The following is a 22763-nucleotide window of genomic DNA, read 5'->3' as shown; positions in this document are numbered from 1 at the left end:
AGTGTAACTAATACACAAAGAAGGCTGACGTTAAAAGATATTTTAATTCCATGTTAAATTACAACAGGAATTGTTAACTAAATAGGTGAAGATTATCTGCACTGATACAGCTACCTGAATTCATTCCATCATGTGGATGTCTGCAGTGGAGGTGTCTATGTCCGATCTGGTTATCCAGACTTCTTCATTATCCCTGGAGAGACACTGGCGCTTGGCGGGATTCATCTTGTTTGGGGTTAGATGAACCCTATCCTGAACTTCCCACTTCCTCGTTTACAGCAGAAGGAGCCCATGGTAATTCAGAGGTGGGCACAAACAAGTAGAATTAATTTAAGCACTCTAAAAGTTAGTGGTTGAAAATTATCATTGTGCCTTTTCAGTCAGTTCCTGCAGAACAAGTTGCCACAGGAAGGCAACTTCTCTCTTTAAAAATAATGCTGATATCCTCAATGTCTCCATAGTACTCTAGGGATTTATACACTACGGATGCTGGTTTGACAGCTTTTGAAACTGTTCCAACTAGATTCTTAAGAGGATGTTTGGACATAGCCAAGTGTAATGTAAAATAATTTATGCTTTCTTACATACTTCTGGATCTGGCTTTTTATCTAGTCACTTGTGTACTTTCTCAAGCAGATCAACAAAGAAACAAAATAATTCTAATAATTATCCTTTGAGGATAAAGCAAGCCTGGATATTTTGTCACTTTCAGTCACTTTTCCTGTTCATATTTCGAAGTGAAAATAAACCAGGGCAGTGTTAAATCTTGCTGTCACTTTATTCCTGCTGGAGGAGTGGTTTGATGACTCACATCAATTGGGAGTTTTTCCAGTTTTAACACGGCATTTGGGGGTGTTGCATATTAAAAAAAAAAAGAAAAAAGCAAAAAAGCAAGCTCCTCTTCCATGTCTTCTAGTAAAATGAACATGAAAAAATAACAGCAAAATAAACAAAAGTCTGAAAAAGAGTCTGTTTTCAAATGTACATTTTACTTTTTGTGTCCATGATGTCATTCTACTGTCTTATTCATAAGTTTGGGGTTTTATTCATGGGCAAAAGCTGAATTCCTAATGTAAAAAGCGGATGCTACGAGTTCTCTAAATATGTTGTGGACTCTCTTCAAATAGGTACAAATTGTACTCGGCATCTCATTTTCCATTATATAGGGACCTCCAAAATGTGATTTTAAATGTCAGGTGCTGGGTTCAGCTCATGGACCTGCCACTCCCTCAGCTGCTCTTGTCATTGCTTTGCTGCTTGTTGGAGTAGAAGGAGCACTGCAGGGTGGGGGGCAGTAGTAACCTGCTTGCTGTCATGTCCCTTTTGCAGGAGAAAGGAAGGATGTGCCGTTTTCCAGTACATATTCTGGTGTATTGTGTAGACAGTGTATAGAAGAACACAAGTTGATCTTCTTTAAAATATTCAAAGTGCTCTTGCCTTCCTTCCCCTAAACAAGCACACATCGGCTCACTAAAGCTGAGCACACTTGCTACATTCAGTGTTTTCCCTTGCAAGATTTAGTCCTCGTCTTTTTTTAGTTTGCTGGTCTTCCTACACTCTCCTGAGCTTTCTCATCCTTCTTTGTCTGCTGTCTTCATCTGTCTGTTTTTGCCCTGGCAACACCTTTTCCCCCTCTGACCGTTATTCCCTTTTCCTTCTCCCAGAATTTTTTGCTTTATTTTTTCCTGCTTGATTTTTCTCTGCTCTCAGTGGTTTCTGCTAATTGTATTTTGCGCCATGTCTCCCAACAGTCTCTGCTCTCTCGTGTCTTTTCCTTCATGTAGTTCTTAATTACATTTGGAGGTAAATTGGTGATTCTTACAACTTAACAAAATGACACTGTTTAGAATCGACCTGTAAGGTTGTCTCCTTTTCTGTTGCTTATTACTTAATGTTATCCTTCCTCTTTATGCATATATAAAAGTATCTCATGATGGGTGTTAAATACCAGGAACAGATAAAGATTCAATGAATTTATTTATATTCTAGGTTTCCTGTAAGTAGGGTGAAGTAGCAGTGGCATTTAAAATACATATAATCATTGAAGTGTGTTTCCTTCACTGTAAGGGAGCCAGAATGATCACCAGGAGGCTTTGTTTGGGCTAGACTTGGCCAGCCCTGTTGAAACTTGACTGATCTGGTTTTCAAGCATGTATCTTCTATGACTGTGAAGTTAGATACTTTAGGGAATAGGATACTGAATATGAAGAGAATCCAGATAATTTGACTGCTCTTTTATGAGGTTTTTATTTTTATTTAATATAGTTTTCTGTTTTCCCCTGTGTTTCTATAAATGGAAGTTCTCAAAGGATGGACCCTTCTCTGAGCCCTCAGTGAAACCTAAAGTAGCAGACAGAGTATTGCGTGCCAGTCTGTTTTGTTTTGTTCTTCCTGTTTTCCTTTTCCTTTTGATGTCTTTATGACTATTTGTGTTCTATTTTTCAAACGAAGTTTCTTTTAGTTTCTGTAAGATTTATTTTTCTGAAAGACATAACTGACTGTTGGCAATCTGTGGAACATTGTGCATTGTTTAAGTGTTGCTGTAACAGCTGCCAAAATTAGGATGATGTTGTTGAAACCTACATGTATAGATATTTCTTGCCAGCAGTGAAGTCAAAGTGTTTTGCGTTGCTCACATATGCAGGGAAAGACTGAATGTAGTGGAGTTCTAACTTGGTGGTTTGAAGAAGAAATTGGCCGGGTCTGGACACGTTTAAGTGACATCATTTGCTGACTCATTAGATGCCAGCCACCAGGGCTCAGACCTGGTAGCATTGCGGGGAGAAGGCTGAGTGACGAACATCTACACTTTTAGTGGTGATGCTCAACGAAATCCACTTCATACTGTGTAGGAGAAGATGGGAGGAAAGGAAGGGCCATGACGAGCTACTGAATGATGTCACCACACATTTGCAGGGTGGATGGTGATGACTCACCACCTATATCACTGGCTTCACTACAGGAGAAGCTTTTTGTAGTCAGCTTTTAGACAAGGAAATACCTGGGTTCTCATGTAGTTGCTGAATAAGCAATGGGGAAGTCAGATGGAGAAGGGGAGAGGGTGTGAAAAGAAAAACAGTGGAGCTGAAAGAAATCTTGAAAGTCTTAATGCTCAAGAGGTGAGCTGCCAAAGCACACTGAATTTTTCATCAGCAATAGCTGATTGTGATATCATTTAGATGACAAACTAATAGAGGGTGGGGGGGGAATGATGGTGGTAATGTAAGATCACATCTCATGTCTGGACAGACCTCTGCTTTATATAAATACCTCCATTATTGTGGTTACCTTTAACTCTCTTATTTCCTATGGAAATACTTTGTTTCTAGCAGCCAGAATGTTTTCTGATAAGAATCTTTAAAATTTCTTATTCCATTTCTTAAGTCTCCCTGTAAAAGTTTGCAGATATTTCTCCAGATCACTTTCCAGTCAGTTGTTGATGTTGTTGCATAAGAATAATGTTGCTTTAAAAAAATCAACATGGCATTTCTTTGAAGAACAGAGCAAGAGCAAAAGCAAAGCAAGGGGATATTTTTTACAAGTATCTGCATGTGTGTTGTATGTTGTATCTAAAAAATTAAAAATACTCCTCATGGAAACCCTTCAGAATGAGCTTTCATAGCTCTCCCTTAACTGGAAGTACCTCATACATTTTTTTTTTTTTCCATTTTTGTGAGCATAGTGTGTTTTTTCCCACATGTTCAATACATGTATATATTATGCTGTAATTATGTTATAAAGACAGGCACATGAAGATTTAAAGGTTTTTCTGTTCCTTGCAAAAAAGAAAATGTTAATACAGGAACATCCTTTAAGATTTCGTCTGAGTGCCAGGTTATCAGCGTTAGGGTGTTTAGCGTTTGTATCAGTTTCAGTGAAGACTTTCCTATGTTACTACTATGTCCACCCTCAGCTAGGGAGAAGCCCAATAGAAAAATCTCCAGTGGCTTTTTATGTTGCAGTGTAAATCCAGGGCACTGGCAACCAAAGAGTGAAAATGGTATACATGAGAAACACAGTTGAAATATAATTAGAAGGTTCCTCCTTTCGTGGGCACTGCATGCATGTTTAAAATTTGTCATCAGTACAATTTTCTCTCCAGTAATAATTTTCAAATATAATTTTTCTGTATAATAGCTTGACTAAAAATACTGTTTCTGAAAGCTTAAACTTGTTCAAGATGTGATGTAAGAATAGGCAGATCTATTAGCTAAAAATTAAAAAGATGCTTTATTATGGAGAACCATATTTCTCAGGTATGATTGTTAACAGCTTTACTGTTGCTGTGATGATTTCCTTCTGTAGACTGTATTTGGGCTTTTTTGCTTTCATTGGCAATGGTTATGGAAGCAGGAAGGCAGATCCCCATGTGAGAAGCAGGTATGATTACAGGTAGCATACGTGTGTTTCAGATGACTGGAAAGTGTTGGTGTTCCATGTTAAGTTTCTTCTGCTTTCTTCACCTCAGAGATAACAAAAGTGGTGTGTGCAGGAGCCACAGTCCAAAGCCAGTTCCTTGCTGTAATTGATGTTGATCTGACAGGCTCTAACAGAGGACTTCAGTGTCCTTCAAGAGTTTGTATTGGCCCTTCAGTTGTTTTTTCAATAAGAAACAATCTGCAAGGAGCATGCTGAAGAATGACTAACTGGTTGGATACAGAATTTCAAGGTTGTTGAAATATTGGGAAGGTTGCTGTGAGACAAAGCCTTAATATTTCCTTCAGTGCTGTCAGAGATTCCCAGAACCTAGACTGCACAGTGGACAGGCTTATTTACGCAGAAGTTGTACAGTGTCCAAATAAAGGAACTATAGGTAAAGCCAGATGGATATTGGGTGTTATTTGGCAAGTGTGGCATAGTAAGCCGACATCAGTGTCTTGGGTTTGGCAGTTTTAATGGTAGCTGATGATGTCTTTCCTGCTGTCTTCCACACATGCTCTCATTCTTTCTTCTTGTAAAAAACCTATTTTGTTTCATGATGTTTTTTGTTTGTTTGGGGTTTTATTGTTTTTGTTTCATCCGCCTTGTCCCTTGTAAACAATAAGGAACATCTTAACTGAAGTTTGACAGGGACAACTGTGTTCCTGAAGAGCTATGCTTTGGATAGATGATCACCACATGGGCCCATGTCCCAGTGGGACAAAACTTCAAGCTGAAGTGGAGAGGTTTTTGGCTTGCTTTGTGCTCAGGATGACAGATACTTTTTTGATGGAGCTTTTTCTGAGAACAGTTTGTGCTCTTACAAGGCCAGGAAAGGTGAAACAAGTCCTGTCTCTTGTTCTAGAGGAACACAGCTGCAAACATCAACTTTACAGCTCAGAATTCAAGGAGTATAAGAGCCTGATGATCTGCAGGATAAGGAATGTTGAAAACCTTGAAAGAGTATTTGGAAAAGCCAGTTATGTAGATGCTGTAGTGATGATCACAATGTAAAAACATTCTGTCAATATCCTGTCCAAATATCTCAATTTAAAAATGTTTCTACTATAAGGATTTCTAAATGTGAAAACTGAAATAAAAAGTAAAACCAGAAAGCTTTTTGGAACAGTGAATGATAAGTAAGGAGAAATTCTAGCCTGGAGTTTAAGGTTATAACATGTCTTCAATAATTGTGACCCAGTTTAAACCTTCTGGGTAAATTGTGTAGCTTCATCTCCTAGGAGAAGCAGGAATCAGAATGTGTGCAAGATTTTATGAGTCATTGCTTTAGACTTCAGAAGGTAACATATGCTTGACTCAGTCTGGATGAATAGAAACCTGGTTTGTTTTTTCTTAAGACTGAATTTAATTTGTCATTTTGCAACATTAGAGCAATTTATTTTTTTTTCCATAAATTTTGAAGAAAAAGCACATAACAAAGGAGTGGAAAAATATTAGTATTTGAAAATTTGAATAGCACTTAAGGCATTTAGGCAAATTGTAGACCTGAAAGAAAATGCTATTATTCAAAGAATCTTAACACAGTAACAATTGTACACTAGATTATAAAAGGAATACATTAGAAGTATTTCAAACTAGAAATCAGAAATTACCCATTCTGTACAGTGAGTTAAGACAACAAAGATACTGTATGTAGTTGGGTGTGAAAAACTTCCCAAACTGTTATTATGCCAGAGATTGAATTTCTTTCAGCTTTGGTAGAAGAGCTGACCATGCACACCCAGTAAACCGTTTGGCTTGCTCTAGGCAAGGTTTAGGAAAGGTTTAGCTCATCATTTATTGTTTTAACTAGCACTAATAACTTCTTAAACTACTGCGTTTAGCAACCTTATGTACAACTGTTTCTACGTGAAACTGTTATGTGGCTAGTAATAGGAAGCAATGGGCAGCTGATTTTAAAGGACAGGAGGATGCATTTGGACAAACTTCCTGAATATTTTGAGGGTGGGTTTTTTTTTCCCCTGGAATGGAGAAATGTATAGGAATAACATTTATGTTTTGCAGCAACTTGCAAGAAATGTTCTCAACTCTGTCCCTGTCCCTTCCAAACAAAACTTTCTCATAAAGGTTAAATACATATAAATAATAAAGTTACCACAACATAAATCATATAAACAATATAATATGAATAAAGTTGATACATATATATATATATATACACACATTTAAATAAATAAATAGAGAATAAAAAGCACAATCATATTTGGTATTAATAATGTTTCTTTGTGTTTTACTGGTATTTATCCTGAGAAGTAGTTAAGCAAAAAGAAGTTTAAATTTTCTATTTTTTTTTCTTTGAAGAATGGCTTTTTGTCCAATTGCAGAATTCCAAACAAACCTTGGGCAGAGCTGGTTATTGGCCTGAAAGGGGATTAGGGAGGGAAAAGCCACAACTTGGTGCTGGGTGTGCATCTGGTACAGCAAATGCTGCAGACCCAGGAGAACTACTGGAAGGAAGAATTCCTCTTAATGTCATCTTTTTGTTTCAGTCAGCACTTTGTTAATGAATAGTACAGCCTGGCAAAAGATTAAATGCCAGCTTATGTCAACATGGCTTAGTTTAAGTTATGTGGGTGACCTAACCTATGTATTTGAATTTCTTTTTAAGTTTAGCTGTAATTCTGTTTCCCTGGGTTTATAATGGGCCATTTTTAGAGTAATTGTGGCATATCTTAATGCTTTTCTTCTTTAATACCTAGTGCTTCCTCAAGTTTATCTATAAACTTCCTTCACAGATTTAAATATATAAACATAAACAAGAAACTCAAGAATTTGTGTTAAAAATTCTTCAGAGGTATTAAGTATGTGACTTTGGCTGTATATTTATATATTTGGAAACTAAATATTTAAACAAGTGAAAGGCAAATTTAGCTGTGTATTTTGCATGCCTTTTTTTCCCTTTTAGAGAAGCACAAACAAACCTGACAGTATGGTGGATGTTCTCAAGTTTCTGGTTTCCACCCTGAGATTTCCTGCAGTGTATGTTTCCTTCCTACAGTATTTCGTTCCTTTCTGTATTCCATGCTTTCCCATGTCCTCCTTATGGTGAAATGAAGTTTTAAAATGATAGTGTTGTGCTTTTTCTTGCATAAAAACCCGTTGTTCGGTAAATTTTCTCAATGAATGGTCTTCCAGTTTCCACTGCAAAACAAGGAACAGCTACCATCAAAAGTACATGCTGACCTTCAGATTGGCTTTTGCTTCCATTTGTATTAAGAAGAACAGTGCTAAGCAGGAAGTAGTGCCCCCTGGATGAAAGGTGTCTGTCTTTAAAAACCGGGGTAGACTTATCTCTTGGGTATTAACAGGGGGTGCAGCCATTTTGGAGAACAAATTTTCCTCAGAATATTTTGTAACCCCAGGTCAGGTATGAAAAACTCACTTTGGAAGGATAGCAGTGATATCACTATAAATATATTCATAGAATCATAGAATAGTTGGGGTTGGAAAGGACCTTAAGCTCATCCAGTTCCAACCCCCCTGCCATGGGCAGGGACACCTCACGCTAAACCATGTCATCCAAGGCTCTGTCCAACCTGGCCTTGAACGCCTCCAGGGATGGAGCATTCACAGCTTCCTTGGGCAGCCCATTCCAGTGCCTCGCCACCCTCACAGTAAAGAACTTGAAAGAAGTTGAAACCCATTCGCCCTTGTCCTGTGCTACAGTCCCTGATGAAGAGTCTCTCTCCAGCATCCTTGTAGGAATGTTCTTTAAAAGTAGCCAAGTAGATGATTCCAGTAGTGTTTGAAGTATAACTGAAATGTGTAGAATCATTGTTTCTGTGTACCTGAGGTTGCCAGGAGAAGACCAGATGCAACCCATGGTTTCTTAAGAAAATAAAAAAAAAGTGTATGTGTGTGGGAAGACCTGGTCCTGTCTCCTAACATATTTGCTGTACAGAAAATGGAAGAAAAGCACTGAACCTGATAGTCTATGGCCAGCCTAGCTTAACAAAATGTGGATTAGCTTATGTACCGATTAAAAACTGGGTATATTTTTCTTGCATCTGTTTAGTATAATGTTTATTTTAAAAGGGATGTATGGAATTTGGTGTGTCAGGAATTTGGTGTTTACATCTCAATAAATTGAAAGCAGTATGTTCAGCTGCCACTTCTTCTCTCCCGTTTTCTCTAAAGTAAATAAGTAAGCAGGGAAAAAAGAGCAAGCTGTATTATGTTGACTTCTGCAACAGTGGTTCTCTGCCCTGGATAAACTTAATATATGCACTTTCAGTAAGATATTTTAATCTTGACTGATGAATATGTTGTAAACCTGTTTGTGATAGATATGATTAAGTTTTTAGTGAAACAAAGTCAGTTGACTTTGAAATACTAATATCTACCGGTATGTCATAAGGAACAGTTTGTGCAGTGTTGTATATGTTGTTTACCTTGTCTGCATTTTTCCATCTGTGCTTAAGCAGCAGCTAAGTTTAGTTTTTTGGTTTTTTTTTTTTCTTTGCTGCAGGGATCTCTTGGTGCTTTCTTTTATTGGTAAAACCAAACAAAACTCCAGGCTAGACCTGCTTCCTGTTGTTTTTTTTTCCCAGATCATGTGTATTTTCCTCAGAGGTTCCCCATTTCCATATCAGATTTTTTGTATCGTTCTTTCACATCATTGAAAAAAAACAGTTTCTCTTCTTTGGGTTGTCTTGAGAGTTTTTCCCCCTTATCCTTACTGAGACAGTTTGTTCTAGACTTGTGGAAGCTTTAGGCTTCTTGGAGCCTTTGGCATGATGTTCTCCTCCAAATCCCTGTTGAGTTTAGAAACTTCCAGTACCTCTTTGTAGGGCTCTTCATTTTTCCAGGCCTCTGGTCTCCTCTTTTTTTTTTGGCAGAGCAAATGACCTCTCTCAAAAAGGAGATACCTTCCCGTTTTAACCTGTATTTCATACCTTGCTCTCTGATCTAACCCACAGCTACACCTGAACATCTGAGAGGGGGCAAACAACTGACCTAAAAAAAACCCAAAAGGCTGAGCACAGATCCCTGTAAATAGTTAATTTCTTCTTTGCTTTGGTTTAAGAAAATAAAAATGTGATGATTATGAAGCCATTTCGGGCAGTGCAGAGTCTTTCTGAGCTTGTTTTTTGTTTTCATTCAATTGCAGCTTGAATAGTACAGCTTTAGAGACTTAGTGTGTCTGCTTTGCTCAGGCCTTGGATGAGTGCCAGTTCTCTGCCGTTTGGTCTGTACACAACGTAAAGTCACTCAAAAGCACATGAAACAACTGAGAAGTTGGTGACAATGGTACTGCTGCCCATACCCAAGTTGATTGTAATTTTGTACCTTGGGAAGTTCCTTGTATTAGCTGCTGCTTTGAGACTGCAGGCACTGATTTCCGTTCATTTTTTTTTCAGACAAAGTGTTATGATCTATTCCTCTGGATGTGGCTCTACTGGCAGTGCCATCTTTTTGTTGCCTCTGAAATTAGGACAGGCCAAAACTCTTCAGTGCGAACTTAAGTGTTGGCTTACTAAGCAGAGGTTCACTGTATGTCTGTGTGCTGATCAATACAGTCATTCAGTAACTCATAAAAGCCATTAAAGGTGGTGTCCATTGAATTCATAACATAGCCCAGCATTTACCTCTGTGCCACAGCACTAGAATTTTTTATTTTACTTGGAGGTTAACAACTATTACTGTGATTTGCATTCTCTGGGCTGCAAAGGCTGGTTGAGTGGCTGGTAGGATAAGCAGAATTTGAAGGGTTTTCTCTTTTTTTATTTGTACTTGGGATGCAATTTGTATGTTCTAATAAATTCCGTAAAAGATCCCAGATTTCTGGACATGTAATTTATAAATAATCAAACTGAAGAAGTGGTAACATTGATATTTCTGCAGCCTTTTTTATCTCCTGGCCTAAAAGGCACTCAGTGTAAAGCTCATCTGTTGTGCTTTGGTGAAATTATTTCCAGGATGGGTTTTGTATCAGAAGTGATAATGGTGGTATTTGACTTACCTTGGGGATACAGTATGAATGTGTAAAGATGTGCTTTTGGAAATGAACCAAATGGGTCCACTTGCAAAAATCTCAGCAGAGACAAAAGATAGGTAAATCCCAAGTAAGAAAATGTTTCAAATTCACAGGAGAGAACAGAGGGGAAGGAAAGAAAGAAAAACCTCAAAACCTTGTAATGGAGGTTTTATCTACCTGTGGAATGGAGCAGTCATTAATGATGTTAGAATTTTTTTTCTGTGATGTCTCATTTCATTTAAGTTGTTATTGCTATGTTAAATAAATCTTTGGTGCCACTCAGTTTTACTTCACAAAAGTAGAACTCAATTTTGTGTTGGAATACCATTGGAGAGAAATGTCCTTGTGCATCTCTTAGCGCATCCAGGCACTTCCAAGTTTGAACTGAAGTAGCTTACGTCTTCAGTTTTGTTTTTAACATCTTGTAGCGAGTCATTAGCAATAAAGTGTAAGTGTAATAATCTCTAGGCATCCGTTGAAAAGCCTGTCTAGAGGCTTGCTTCTGGAACGGATCAGTTGATAACTTTATTCCAAGCTCTTGGATATCATTTTGCCATGAAATCTTACATTGTTAATATGTTTATATGTTCCATTTTAAATTTTAACAGGGCAAGTATCTTCAGATGGAGTTAAAAAATTGTTACATTAAGAGGTCGAGGAACAGATTTAGTCAGTCAGTGTCAAGGGTCTGTGGTAGGGCGAATGAACTTTAGTTTGTGCCTCCAAATTGTTCATTTTATTTCTGTCCAAAAGTGAGGATAAGCAACTGAAAGAGCAGCCTTCTAACATTCCTTCATACAGAAGAGGAAAAAAATCAAGAGTATTGAAAGGCTGTTTTCTCCACAAAGCTGTCTGAACCTTTAGTCTCCTTCATCCCACAGACATGTCTGTGGTGTAGCTTCTAGTGCTGATAACTCCAATGTGTTCTCACAATGTGCAACGAAGCATCTTGTTCTTGTTGAACCATATTGGATCAGAGCATGACCCAATGCAGGTGTGCTGGTCCTTAAGGAAAAAAAAGTACCTGTACTTTCTTTTAACCTCTGTAATATGAAGTAGTCTATATTCAGACACTTGTGAAAGTAGGCAGTCTCTTTCACAGAAACATTTTTGCAGTGTTCTGAATACCTGGTTCAGTCCTGCAGAAGATGTTTAAATAAGTAAGGATATATCCAGTGCACTGCATGATTTGCGTGATCAACACCAATGTTATATGTTGCACTAAAAATCTGTATGAAAATAACTGTATGATTGTATAGTTGAAAATGAAGAGGTATTAAAGCCCTTTGTGGAGCTTTTATGCAGTTCTTCGTAGTTCTTAATGACATCAGACTTTTTTTTACTGTAATATGAGTGGGTCTTTCACTGATGGGATGAATATTCAGTATTTTCAGTTCTTAGCCACTGCGCGGTTCAAAGTCCTACTTAATAGAAAACCCAGTACCCTGGGGAGGTTAGTTGATGTAATCACCTCTTGATAGCTGGAGAACTGAGGCACGGAAGGGAAGACACACATAGTCTATATAAGAACATATGTGGCCTTTCAGTAGTGAGGTCCAAGAGACTAGATCATCAAGCTTATTATCTTATTCAGTGTGGTGCATCTCTGGAGCTGCCCAGAGCCTTGGAGGTTCCCCAGCCGTCAGCCTGGACAGTCCTGTGGCGACTGAACTTGTGCTTGTGTAGGGATGGGTCTGTGTGGGCAGAGAAGTCTCCTGGCATCTGTGACTGGAGGAGCACCTGCTGCCTGGGTTGGGAAATGGTAATGGGAATTCTGCATGGTCCTTGCAGTCACACAGTGGAGCCAGTTGTGGGCATACTGGACTTTTCAAAGAATTGTCTTGGAAGCTTTGAGAAGCATCTACTCTGGGTGTGAGAACTGAGACTGTGTGTGGAGGTATCTCTGGTCAGGATGTTTTGGGAAGAACAAATGGCATGCTTGATCATCATCATGCTTAATCAGGTGATGATCATTGCTAACTTGCAAGCCTTCCACCAGAGCATGAGGGTGATAAACTCATCTTAGTAATAATTTTTTAACTTTGGTTAAAAGAAGAAAAATCTAGTTTCTCCTGTTTTCAGAAATTCCTGGGGTTTTCTATGTGAAGTATGTGTAAAGGAAGAAAGGTTGAAGCTCTCCTATTGTAGAATGGTTAAACCCAAATAGTTGAAGTTTACTTTGGTTGTAAACAAGTGGATATAGTCCATGTTGCACAGATCCTACTGCAGTTTTCATAGGTGGCCGTACAGTCTGTGGCGAGGATAGGATCTTAAGATGATGCTAACATCTGTGACATTGTTCTTTGAGGTTTTATGGGTCACAGACCTCCTGATTCCAGAACTAGTGAATTCTGTTCTGCTTTGGCAGCGTCCTGTGGTACAAGGGGCAGCGGGACTAGGGCACATGTCTCCGTGGTAATGGCTGGGTGTGGGTGCTTGTCACAACAGCATTGCAGTGTGGGCCCAGGTTGGCCTGGTTCGTGTCCGTTACCAGCACCAGGGCGGCAGTTAATGAATACTAAGTACATAAAGGAAAATTAAATACAACTGTTCAAAGTACATTAGGAGGAAATTGGAGGCAGGGCACTGAAATATAAAACCCAGGTATACGTAGTGGTTTCCATGTCTGATTTCCAACCCGTGTATGAAAGTAGTGATTTCATACTTGATTCTTTGTGACAAAAATGATTCAAAGAGCCATATTTTTCAGGGCTCTCGATCTGAAGCTATTCGAGGGTGCCCGATACAGCTTAGATAAGGAACCGGGAAGCTCCTCCGTGCCGTAAACCCTTTGTTTCGGGATTTCCCCCCTCAGGAACTCCCCTCCGCCCGCCCACTGGCAGCGGTTGCAGTAGGACTCGCCCGGGAGCCGTGTCGGCTGCCGCTGAGGCGAGGCTCTCCCCCCCACCTCCGCCCGCGGAATGGTTCCGCCCGGCGCCGTGCGCAGTCATGTGCGCGGTCCTGCGCGGCGCCTCTCGCCTCGTCCCCTCAGCGCGGCTGGGCCGGGCTCACACAGGCGCCGGGTCCTGCGGCCTCTTCCCGGACAAAAGGGCGTAGGGAAGCGGAGTCGCCTGGGCAATAAGGCTGTGGAAAGCGAGGGCAGGCGGTCTCGGTTGTGAATATTTTCTGATTTTTCCAGAAATCAAGCAGAAGATTGAGCTGCTGATGTCAGTTAACTCTGAGAAGTCGTCCTCTTCAGAAAGGTACAGCTGCATCTCCTGCATGAGCGGTTCATGGTGTAGCACTGCCGAGCAGCGCGCAGGGCTTTGCTCCTTCCCTCGGCACGTTTGCTGGCGTTCTGTACGTTTTGCATGCTGGTTATTGTACCGCATCAATTGAATCTCTCGTTTTGGTAAAGCCTTGTGCGTTTTTGCAGAGATTTGTTTTGTTATGTTATTTTTAATGAAGCCTGCCGGGCTGTAGCATGCAGTTCGTACTACAGCAGGCTTGTGTGTACTGGTGCTGCAGACCCTGCTCCTACCCGCTGCCGTGCAAACAGCATCTCTACATTCGCCTTTAAAGACCTCGCATTCTTGGGTTGCAGGAAACCGTTCCACGGTTGCAAAGGGTTCCTTTCTGTTTAGATGCATAGGCGATAGAATTTGGTGAAGCGTTTCATGTCCTGTTATGTGGAAAGGGAGTGTCCTTTGCAAAGTAGCTCAGGAATCGCAAATCCTCCAATTAGTCACATTCTGTAAGATAGATGTGATCCTTGTTCAAGTCTGTGCTAGGAAATGGAGCAGTCGCTGCATGCAGTAATGGTTCATGCCTGCAGGTAAGGACAGAATGACTCAGAAGTGTTTTTAAAGCAATTATTTTATCTGTCGGTCAGATTATTACAATTTCAAGTAGCTGTTTCGTTTTGAAGAAATATTCCGGGGTACTAAATGCACATTTAAGTTTTCTGACATAAAATAATCTGCTGATTATTTTGTCCATTTTCAGTGATCCAGCCCTGCTTACTCTTCCTTTGCTTGCGGCTGAATTCTGGGAGAGATTTGTATTTTCAGAATTGCTTAAATTCAAAGCAACAGTTTTTTGGTTTTTTTTTTTTTCATTTTCTCCCAGATAATTTACACTAATCCTTTTGGCTGTATGCAAAAAGCCATCCGAATGTTCTGTTTTGCCATATTGACATTGAACAGTGGCAAAACCCCCTGTATTTAAGCACTCAGACTGTATGTTTAGCTGAAATTATTACCTGAAGTATTTTAATGAATGGCTCAGTATAGAAAGGCATGATAATGCACTGAAAGCTGTCTTAAGGAGGCAGGCTAAAAGGCATCTTTCAGAATGAACGAGTGCTGTGTGGCATGGTTTTAAAAAACAAAACGAGCAGCCTAATTAGATTTATAAGTATATTTGTGGAAGATACGCAGAAGCGAACTGCATTGCCTTTCACCAGTTGTAGTATAACAAAATATCAGCATTGAGAGATACAGAAAATGGTGGTGGGGGGGAATAGGTTGTTAAGTCACCTTACCAAAATGGAGAAATATAAGAAGAGCATTGAGAGATACTTTATTTATGTATCCCGAAGTAAGAATCATGAAAGAAAACCTTAAGGTTTATTTGTTTACCTTTATCCCACCCTGATTCCTGAAATTTTTAAATACAAGACTAATAAAATGGTGATGATAATGGAGAGGGTGATGGGGTGAAAATAGTAAAGGAAACAGGTGTTAATTTGATTTTTTGGAAAAGCTTTTGTTGGCATTGCTGTGGGGGAATTTGGTATGTAATACAGATATTTATTTTATAAATATGGATGTTACACAGCACCTGAAAACTGATCAGCCTGTTTTTGGGCACAGTGTGCTTGTAGTTGAACTAATGGTATTCCGAGGCAAATAGGTCCCTATAAAGGATTTTAACGCATAGTTAGAAAATGATGCATTTGTCTGAGATCCATTTAAGTGCCATTCATTAAAAAGTAATATTTTTATAACAGCATGATGCTTTATCGTGTAATAAAGATTAAAATGTGAATGTTAATTTATATATGCACATAGATTTTTGAGGATGTAAATACATGGTACTGTTCATCTGGAGATTGATTTGACACATCAGCTGCATGATTTATGTGGTCAGTTGTAAATGAAAACAACTTTATGTATAATCTGAGATTTTTTTTTAATAGCCACATTCTTTTCAAGTATCTAAAAATAGATGGAATTTTTTTGCAAGCTGTTATGAAACAGTGCTGTCTCTCCTATTAGCTGCCAGTTCCTTTCAAGGCCCTTTTAAAATTACTGTATAAAAGTGTTGTTTTTAAAAAAAAAAAAAAAATAAACATTACGGTATTCAGAGTCTGAACTGCTAAAACTGCCCTCAGTCTGCTCTATAGCAAAATTGCAGTGTGTTTTCATACCATACAAACATGAAATTATGCATGTGTTTGACAAACACAGAAAGGGAATTTGTGCTTTTGTATTTTATTACTAGCTTTTACCCTTGTTTCTGATGGTTGGACTTTTTGAGAAGCTTGAATTCTCTAAGCGGAAATGTCAGGTGGAAGATCTGAAAGAGTCCATGGCTTGTTTCTGGTTTTCTACACTAGTAGAGACTGCTAGACAGTGCTTGCATAGCAGGAGGGGAGGGAGAGGAGGTGCTCTGTGCATTCACAGAAACATGAAATGGGAATAGAGAAGCTCAATACTTGCCTCTTTCTTTGGTTGATTTTTGTTTTTACAAGACAGTTCAACGTTTGTAGGTTTTCTTGCTCACTTGGCAAGTTCAACATGTTATCCTGTCCTAGGGAAACAAAAACTGAGAAGGAAGCTGGAATATAATGAATGGCTTGGCTGTTGTGGAAGATCAGCATGTTAGAAGTCTTGCAGCATTCTCTTAGCATAGTTGGTTGGTTTGATTTTAAGAGGCTTTTAGGAGCCATTATCCAGCCTTTTGTTGAGGATCCTCTGAGATGTTAAGAGGCATTTCAGCCCTCAAAAGTAAATTACAAACTTAGAGGCATTAACTCACAGTGACATCCTTCCTTTCCCCTTACCTCTGCCCTGGAAAAACAGTAGTTGCAGATGAAGGGGATAAGATAGCTGTGTTTTCTTGTATTATGGGATATTTCATTAAGCAGATACAATCGGGCAGCATCTGTAGGTCCTAGATTTCTGAGTAGTTAATGTTGCTGCTGTATGTGTTAACAGCCTGTGGCAAAGTCCTCACTCCTTGTTGATAAGGTAGCCCCCGTAACTGCGGATGCCTGTGTGCACATGAACACTACAGTGGATCAGGTAACCTGGAGCTTGTTACGATGAATTGATTTGTTTGGATGTCTAAGTTTTAAGTATAGCGTGGAAGTGTTTTCCTACAGCATGCTTACGAGGCGGCACACACCTGGTTTCTTTATCTACTAAGCAGTAATTTAACTACCATGTTCCCCCATGTTCTTTATGTTTCAGTGGAGGCTGTCTGAGGTTACCTTCCCCAGCCTTGCAAATATCATTAGAAAGCAAGTAGCAGCAGCCAGATGGAGGAGGACAGTCTTTCAGGACACCCCCCAGAAAGCAAAAAATACTTTAATTTCTGTTGTATGAGTTCTCGTACAACTGTTCTCTCATGCGCAGTGCAGTCAATGCTTTAAGCTGCACAGATTTTCTTATCTTGCCTTTTTTAGGCTTTGTGGTTTATGTTTTGTTTTGAGAAAAGTCAATTCTTCCACCTGGACCATTTTCTACTCTTTAGACTGCAATTCTAATGTATATATAGTGTTTTTCTTTTTCATAAAACTTTAGTACAGAGAACTCAGTATTTTTTTAGCTGTGATTTTTGGATTCTAAATTTATGTCATCTTAGCAGTGCATTTTGACTGCAGGATATTTAGTGGTAAAGGTTGTTAGCAAGGCTGAGAAGTCTGAAATACTTGACCTGCCTTTTTATGTCTTGCTGCAAAGGCTGCATATCCAGGCTGCTTTAAAGTGAATTTCTGCTTCACTGTTTTTTAAAAGGAAATTAATAGCATCCACTCATGAGCAGTCTAAAGTAGATAACCAGAGTGTGTATAATTTGATTTTCATCATTTTGAGGGATTTCATAAATAGTAGCAATGGGAGGATACTTCCAAATGACAGTAGATCGGTAAAGTTTGTCATTCAATATGTAGAAGTATTTGGGGTGGGGTGGTGCAAGGTTTAAGGAGGACTGTTGTTTTTGTGTGTTTGCTTTTTTGTTATTTGTTTTTTTTTTTGTTTTTTTTTTTAACCTTGGGCTATGTATACCTATCTCTCTTTGAGATTTATCTTTGCAGAGCAAATTAATGTATTAGTGCTTTTACATGGTTTCTTCATCAGGTCATGCCAGGAATGCAGTCAGGGATAAATTAAAGGAGAAAGAAATCTAAAATAATGAGGAGGAAGAAAAAAGCTGGAGCATGTCTTCTGCCTTTTCTAAGAGACATAATGTTAATTGATGTAAGAGGCAATGTGGAACAAATTTATGATGCTGAAGGATTCTTTTGGGTTTAGGAAAGGGAGGGGTTTATTTAATTTAATTGTGGATGCATTACTTCTCCTGAGGCAGAAGTATCACTCGTAATGAAGACCAGAAATGAAACACATGTTTAAAAGTAGAAGAAACTTCAGTTCACAACATTTAGTTTGAGTTGACATTGCTGTGTATCAGATAAATGTATTGGAATAATTATTAGATAATAGGGCATTATAAGATAATTCTATTGTTATTTATGTATCTAACACAAACAATAAATACTGTCCAAAAAATGCAACTATTTCATCAGTTCCAGTAACTTCTAAGCAAATTTTGAAATACCATCTTTTCTTTAGCTGTCTTCCTGCTTTACTTTTTTTTTTTTAAGCGTAAAAGAAGTATTACCTCACTTCTATTTTGGGGCAGTCCAAATTTATTTTTAGTAGTCAGTCAGTTTGTTTAAAATAAGATACCTGTAACAATGAAGAGTGTATATTTTTTTTCCCCTTTATTTCAGACTTGCATGCTAATACTGCTGTTCATTGTATTTTATCTCGGAAGTAGGAAGGAAATAATCCTATCTTAATGTGGGCCCTAAGTTATTTCTCCAGGGAGGCACTCTCCAAACTCTGCTCTGTGACAGTGTGCCTCTATAGCTCTCTTAGACTAGATACTTAATTTTAGATTACTAAAATTGGACCAAACAGAACCCTATATTTTATGTATTTTTCATATGAAAGGTTTCACAGGTTCGTTGTTTTGGAGTGCAAGGCTTTAAAGTGAAGTGTAAAAGGGATGTAGGGAGAAGGAATGCTGCAATGTGCCATTGTGCTAGTCTAGGGGAAAAGAAAAAACGGAAATAGTCTGTGGAAGCAGCCACTTGCAGAGCAGCTTTTTCACTTCAAGCGATATTTTTAGGGGACACAGCACTCGTTTTAGAGTTCGTAGTGCTTATATCAGCTTTGAAAAGATTTAGAATTTGCAGTGTTTTATTTTTGCGTGATGGACTTTATTTCTCTGTCTGTCTGGTATTTCTGCTATATGCAAGAAAATCAGTGTCTTTGGTATTTCACTACAAGTGCAATATATCATTAGTATCCCTAGTAGTCGGTGATCTTCTGTTTAAGACTTGGTATTGTTTAGACGTGTTTGTTTTCTTCCTTTTTTGTGAGCCTTTTATCATGCAGTTATTTGTGAGACAGTTATTACAAGGAGGTTTCTGGTATACCTTCTTGACAACATGAATAGTGATTTTTGGCACTTACTGTTGGAATTACAGAAATTTGGGAAAGGAAGAGACTTAAGATGCTGGGGGGGTGTATGAGATCTTCCTATATGAGAACTGTTCATGGGAAACTAATTGAAGCAGTGAAGCGATGATTATAACAGTTAGTGGCTAAAAAAAAATGCATATAAAATACTTGAAAACTATAACTTCAACAATATACTTTGAGGTAAACATGTATTTCAGTTCTACTTCATGGTAAAAAAGCAGTGAAAAAGCAGTTGGTCATTTCTAGTAAAGCCTTTTGTATCAAATTCAATCTGTTTCATAACTTGAAACTTTTTGCCTAATCACTGTCTTAATCCTGACTTCCCTGAAATGTCCACACCAAACCCCCTGACAGATGGTGGGGGAATTTTACCTGATAGATTGTATGAAACAGTATGAACCCATGCCAGATGACTGTGTTTCTATGTCACAGTGCTGTGGTACAGTGAGAGTTAGTAGTTTTCTGCACCTTCACATTGTATACTTAAAAATGAAGAATAAAGTATTTAGCACCTGATAAAATTCAGTAAATTTACTGTGATACGTTCTGTGTATTTCCATTGATATGCAATTGATGTAGTTACGAAGAGATGCTAAGCAACATGTTAAACAAATGTATGCCAAGTAAGGCATTCCGTTTTGTTGCATATTTTGTCTATTATAAGCATATTATCAGGAGACTGTGGCATCCCTCAGCTCGTGAGTAGCTGTGAATCCTGCCATGCAGTTAAGAGGATTAGTCTTTCCACTGGATTGGAAAATACCTGTTCTGTTCAAAAGATACTGTGACCAGAAGGTCTTTTACTAGTTGTGTTTTCCAGAATTTTATACTCCTGAGTCAGTATCTGCCCCAGTTGCTTCTGTTTTCATCAAAACTCCCCTTAAGGCTTGGGTAAACTCTCTGGAAAAATATATGGACAGTCACTGTTACCTTAAAAACAAATGTGAAAGTCACCTCATCTGGGATGCCTACTGAACTCATGCTACTCTTTGTGACTAGATGGGTAGTGATTTGCTATTACCCTTTCTTTTGCTTCACACTTTTTCTTTCTTTTTATTCTTCAGATCTCCAATTGCCAAACAAATGTTTGCAACTCCATGCTCTGCCTGTTACCTATGCTACAAACAACCACATCCTGTGTAGATGTTCTGTTTGTGTGGCTTTTTGGCCATTGTGCTTAATAAGATGTTCAGAAGGCACTTTAAATAACCTCTCTGTACTGACAAATGTGTGCTAAGTGTAACTTTGTCATAGAATCATATAATGGTTTGGCTTGGAAGTGACCTTAAAGCTCATTGGGTTCCAACCCCCTGGTGATATCCTCATTTAATGAAAGATAGTATTTTTTCTCTTGAAAGGTTGTGAAATGTATATTTTAATGTTGTGTTGGTTAATCTTGAAGAATTTTTTTCAAAATCTGGAGCAATGTAATTCTGTATAAGGGCAAATAATTCTTTAAAGCTACTTCTCATATTGAAAAATGTCACTGGAGTAACATGAAACATTTTAAGAATTCAGTGCTTTGTTCTCATCAAGCAACTTCCTATGCCCCAAATCTACTGGGATGTTCACTGCCTTCCTAAGAAGGCAAGGACTTGTCCTCACTTCTGTTGCTTGGTACTAATGTGCGTGGGAATAGGGCAGTGTATATATTTTCTGGGGGCAAAGAAGGCTGTATTAGTGCAGAAACTCTTCTTAAGCTATGTGCTTGTGTTGTCAGAGCTTAAATAGTAGTAGTTCTGGCAGAACTAGTAAAATTGGTTTTGTTATTAATACTACTATAAAGAGACCATGTTATTTTCTTTGGTAACTACTGTATTGGAATATCCAGCAGTGATTTTTCTGTGGAGGTGGAAAAGGGGTCTGAAATTCCTATTGGTTTCAGTGGACAGCTGTTTTGTTATTCTGTATCCAGCATCAGGACCTGCATATTCTCATTGTCTGTCATCTAGAGCTGCTGTGGCCACTTCCCACAAAAGCATTCAGTTTCTGCCATGCCCACATACCAAACAGATGTACCAACCTCTGTTTATTCCATGCTATGAACTGGAATGGAAGATGTTTGGAATTAGCTCTACTGCCTCTGTAAAAGGATTACCTTACCCACAGGGAGACCACGTGGTGGTTTCCTCAACGTGGTGCTTTGTCATCCCCAGTGTGACAGTGTAAAGCCTTTCTGATGGCTCCTGTTGCATATGTGAGAAGAATCAGGAATTTCCACTGCTGCTTGGTGTCATAGATATGAGCAGTGGCTGCTTCCAAGAAGACAGTAATGCAGCTTTGGACCAAGACCTCCCTAAGAGATACGAAAAAAATGATCAACCACAGTGATTCAGAAGTACATTTTTGTCAGTTAAAACATTTCATTTCTAATACAGTATGAGTAAGAGTACAAACAGTCTTTATATACTTGGTTTGAAGTCTCACTTGGCTTCTTCCCCGGTAATTAATGTTTTAGAGCATCAGTCTAGAAAGCCAAATGAAAAAAGATAGAGCCTTCCTCAGAACGCTTAGTTTCACAACAGAAGTGAAAGAATGCAGAACTTTATTACTGGTGATCGAGGAAAAAGTCTTCCCCTTTCTCGAAGGTACTCTTGATATCTGTGGGTGCATTACTGAGATGATGAATTAGCATAGGCCCTCTTCTTTGGGGACTCTGGCTATAGCGTGCTGCCAGAGAGTGCCGGAATTCTTTTGCAGACCACTAGTAGTCAAAGGTACTGTTGCTCTTGGTGGAAATCTGTTTACAAGTTTCCCCAAGGCAAACTTGTATATTAAATTGCAGGAACATATTAAATATCTACTTTGTTTCATCTGTATTTTTACCTTATTTGTGTTACTCTTCTGTTGTAGCGGTATACAGTTGATTCCTGTCTTGAAAAGGAAGTGGACAGTAAAGATCCAGTTAAGATTCCTTTCAACTGTGTTTAGCACGTAGGAGTTTCAAGGGCTATTAAAAGCACCAGAAGACATCCAGTTGAAGTAAAGTGGTGGCTGAGAATGCTAATTTTTTTTTTTTTACTATCATTTAAATACAAACGAGGAATTAGAGATGTGTGCACGTTTATGGGGGTATGATATAATAGGCATCACAGAATGATGGGATGCTCCTGCGACTGGAGTGTTGGAATGGAAGGTTACAGGCTGTTTAGGAAAGACAGGCCTGGCAGGCGGGGAGGGGGAGTTGCCCTTTATGTTAGGGATAGGCTGGAGAGTATGCAACTCTGTCTGGAGACAGGTGAGCAGTCCACAGAGAGTTTGTGGGTCGGGGTTAAAGGGAATATAGCTATGGGAGACATTACTGTGGGCATCTGTTACAGACTGCCTGATCACGGAGAACCTGTGGATGAAGCACTCCATAGACAGATAGGAAAAGCCTCACGCTCGCAGGCCCTTGTTCTCATGGGTGACTTCAACCACCCTGACATCTGTTGGAAGGACGGTACAGCCCGGCACAAGCAACCCAGGAGGTTCCTCGATTGTGTAGAAGGCAACTTCCTTCTGCAAGTAATAGAGGAGCCGACCAGGAGAGGTGCCGTGCTTGACCTCGTGCTCACCAACAGGGAAGGGCTCATTGGAAATGTGACGCCCCAGGGCAGCCTTGGATGCAGCGATCATGAGATGCTTGAATT

The 22763-nt window shown here is 39.0% G+C and overlaps 1 protein-coding gene across 5 annotated transcripts in view; it reads left to right on the top strand.

The window, feature by feature from the left end:
- The window catches only part of SRPK2 (SRSF protein kinase 2), a 152797-nt gene that overhangs the window by 37541 nt on the left and 92493 nt on the right, over positions 1–22763 (top strand). Inside the window, exon 2 of one of the 5 annotated variants that reach the window (XM_061467391.1) lies at positions 13557–13620. The exons of 3 other annotated variants lie outside the window; for them this stretch is intronic. In XM_061467391.1, the coding sequence (XP_061323375.1) occupies positions 13583–13620 (38 nt within the window). In that variant the 5' untranslated portion in view covers positions 13557–13582. Of the gene's footprint in view, positions 1–13556; positions 13621–14060; positions 14193–22763 lie in introns of those variants that run through there. One more of the 5 variants, XM_061467390.1, reaches the window with a different exon arrangement.

Source organism: Pezoporus flaviventris, unplaced genomic scaffold (assembly GCF_033815535.1).
Source record: "Pezoporus flaviventris isolate CSIRO_AGI_PZ_B2104156 unplaced genomic scaffold, CSIRO_AGI_Pfla_v1 ptg000045l, whole genome shotgun sequence".
NCBI classification, from domain to species: domain Eukaryota; kingdom Metazoa; phylum Chordata; class Aves; order Psittaciformes; family Psittacidae; genus Pezoporus; species Pezoporus flaviventris.
This window is presented reverse-complemented; position numbering and strand designations above follow the sequence as displayed.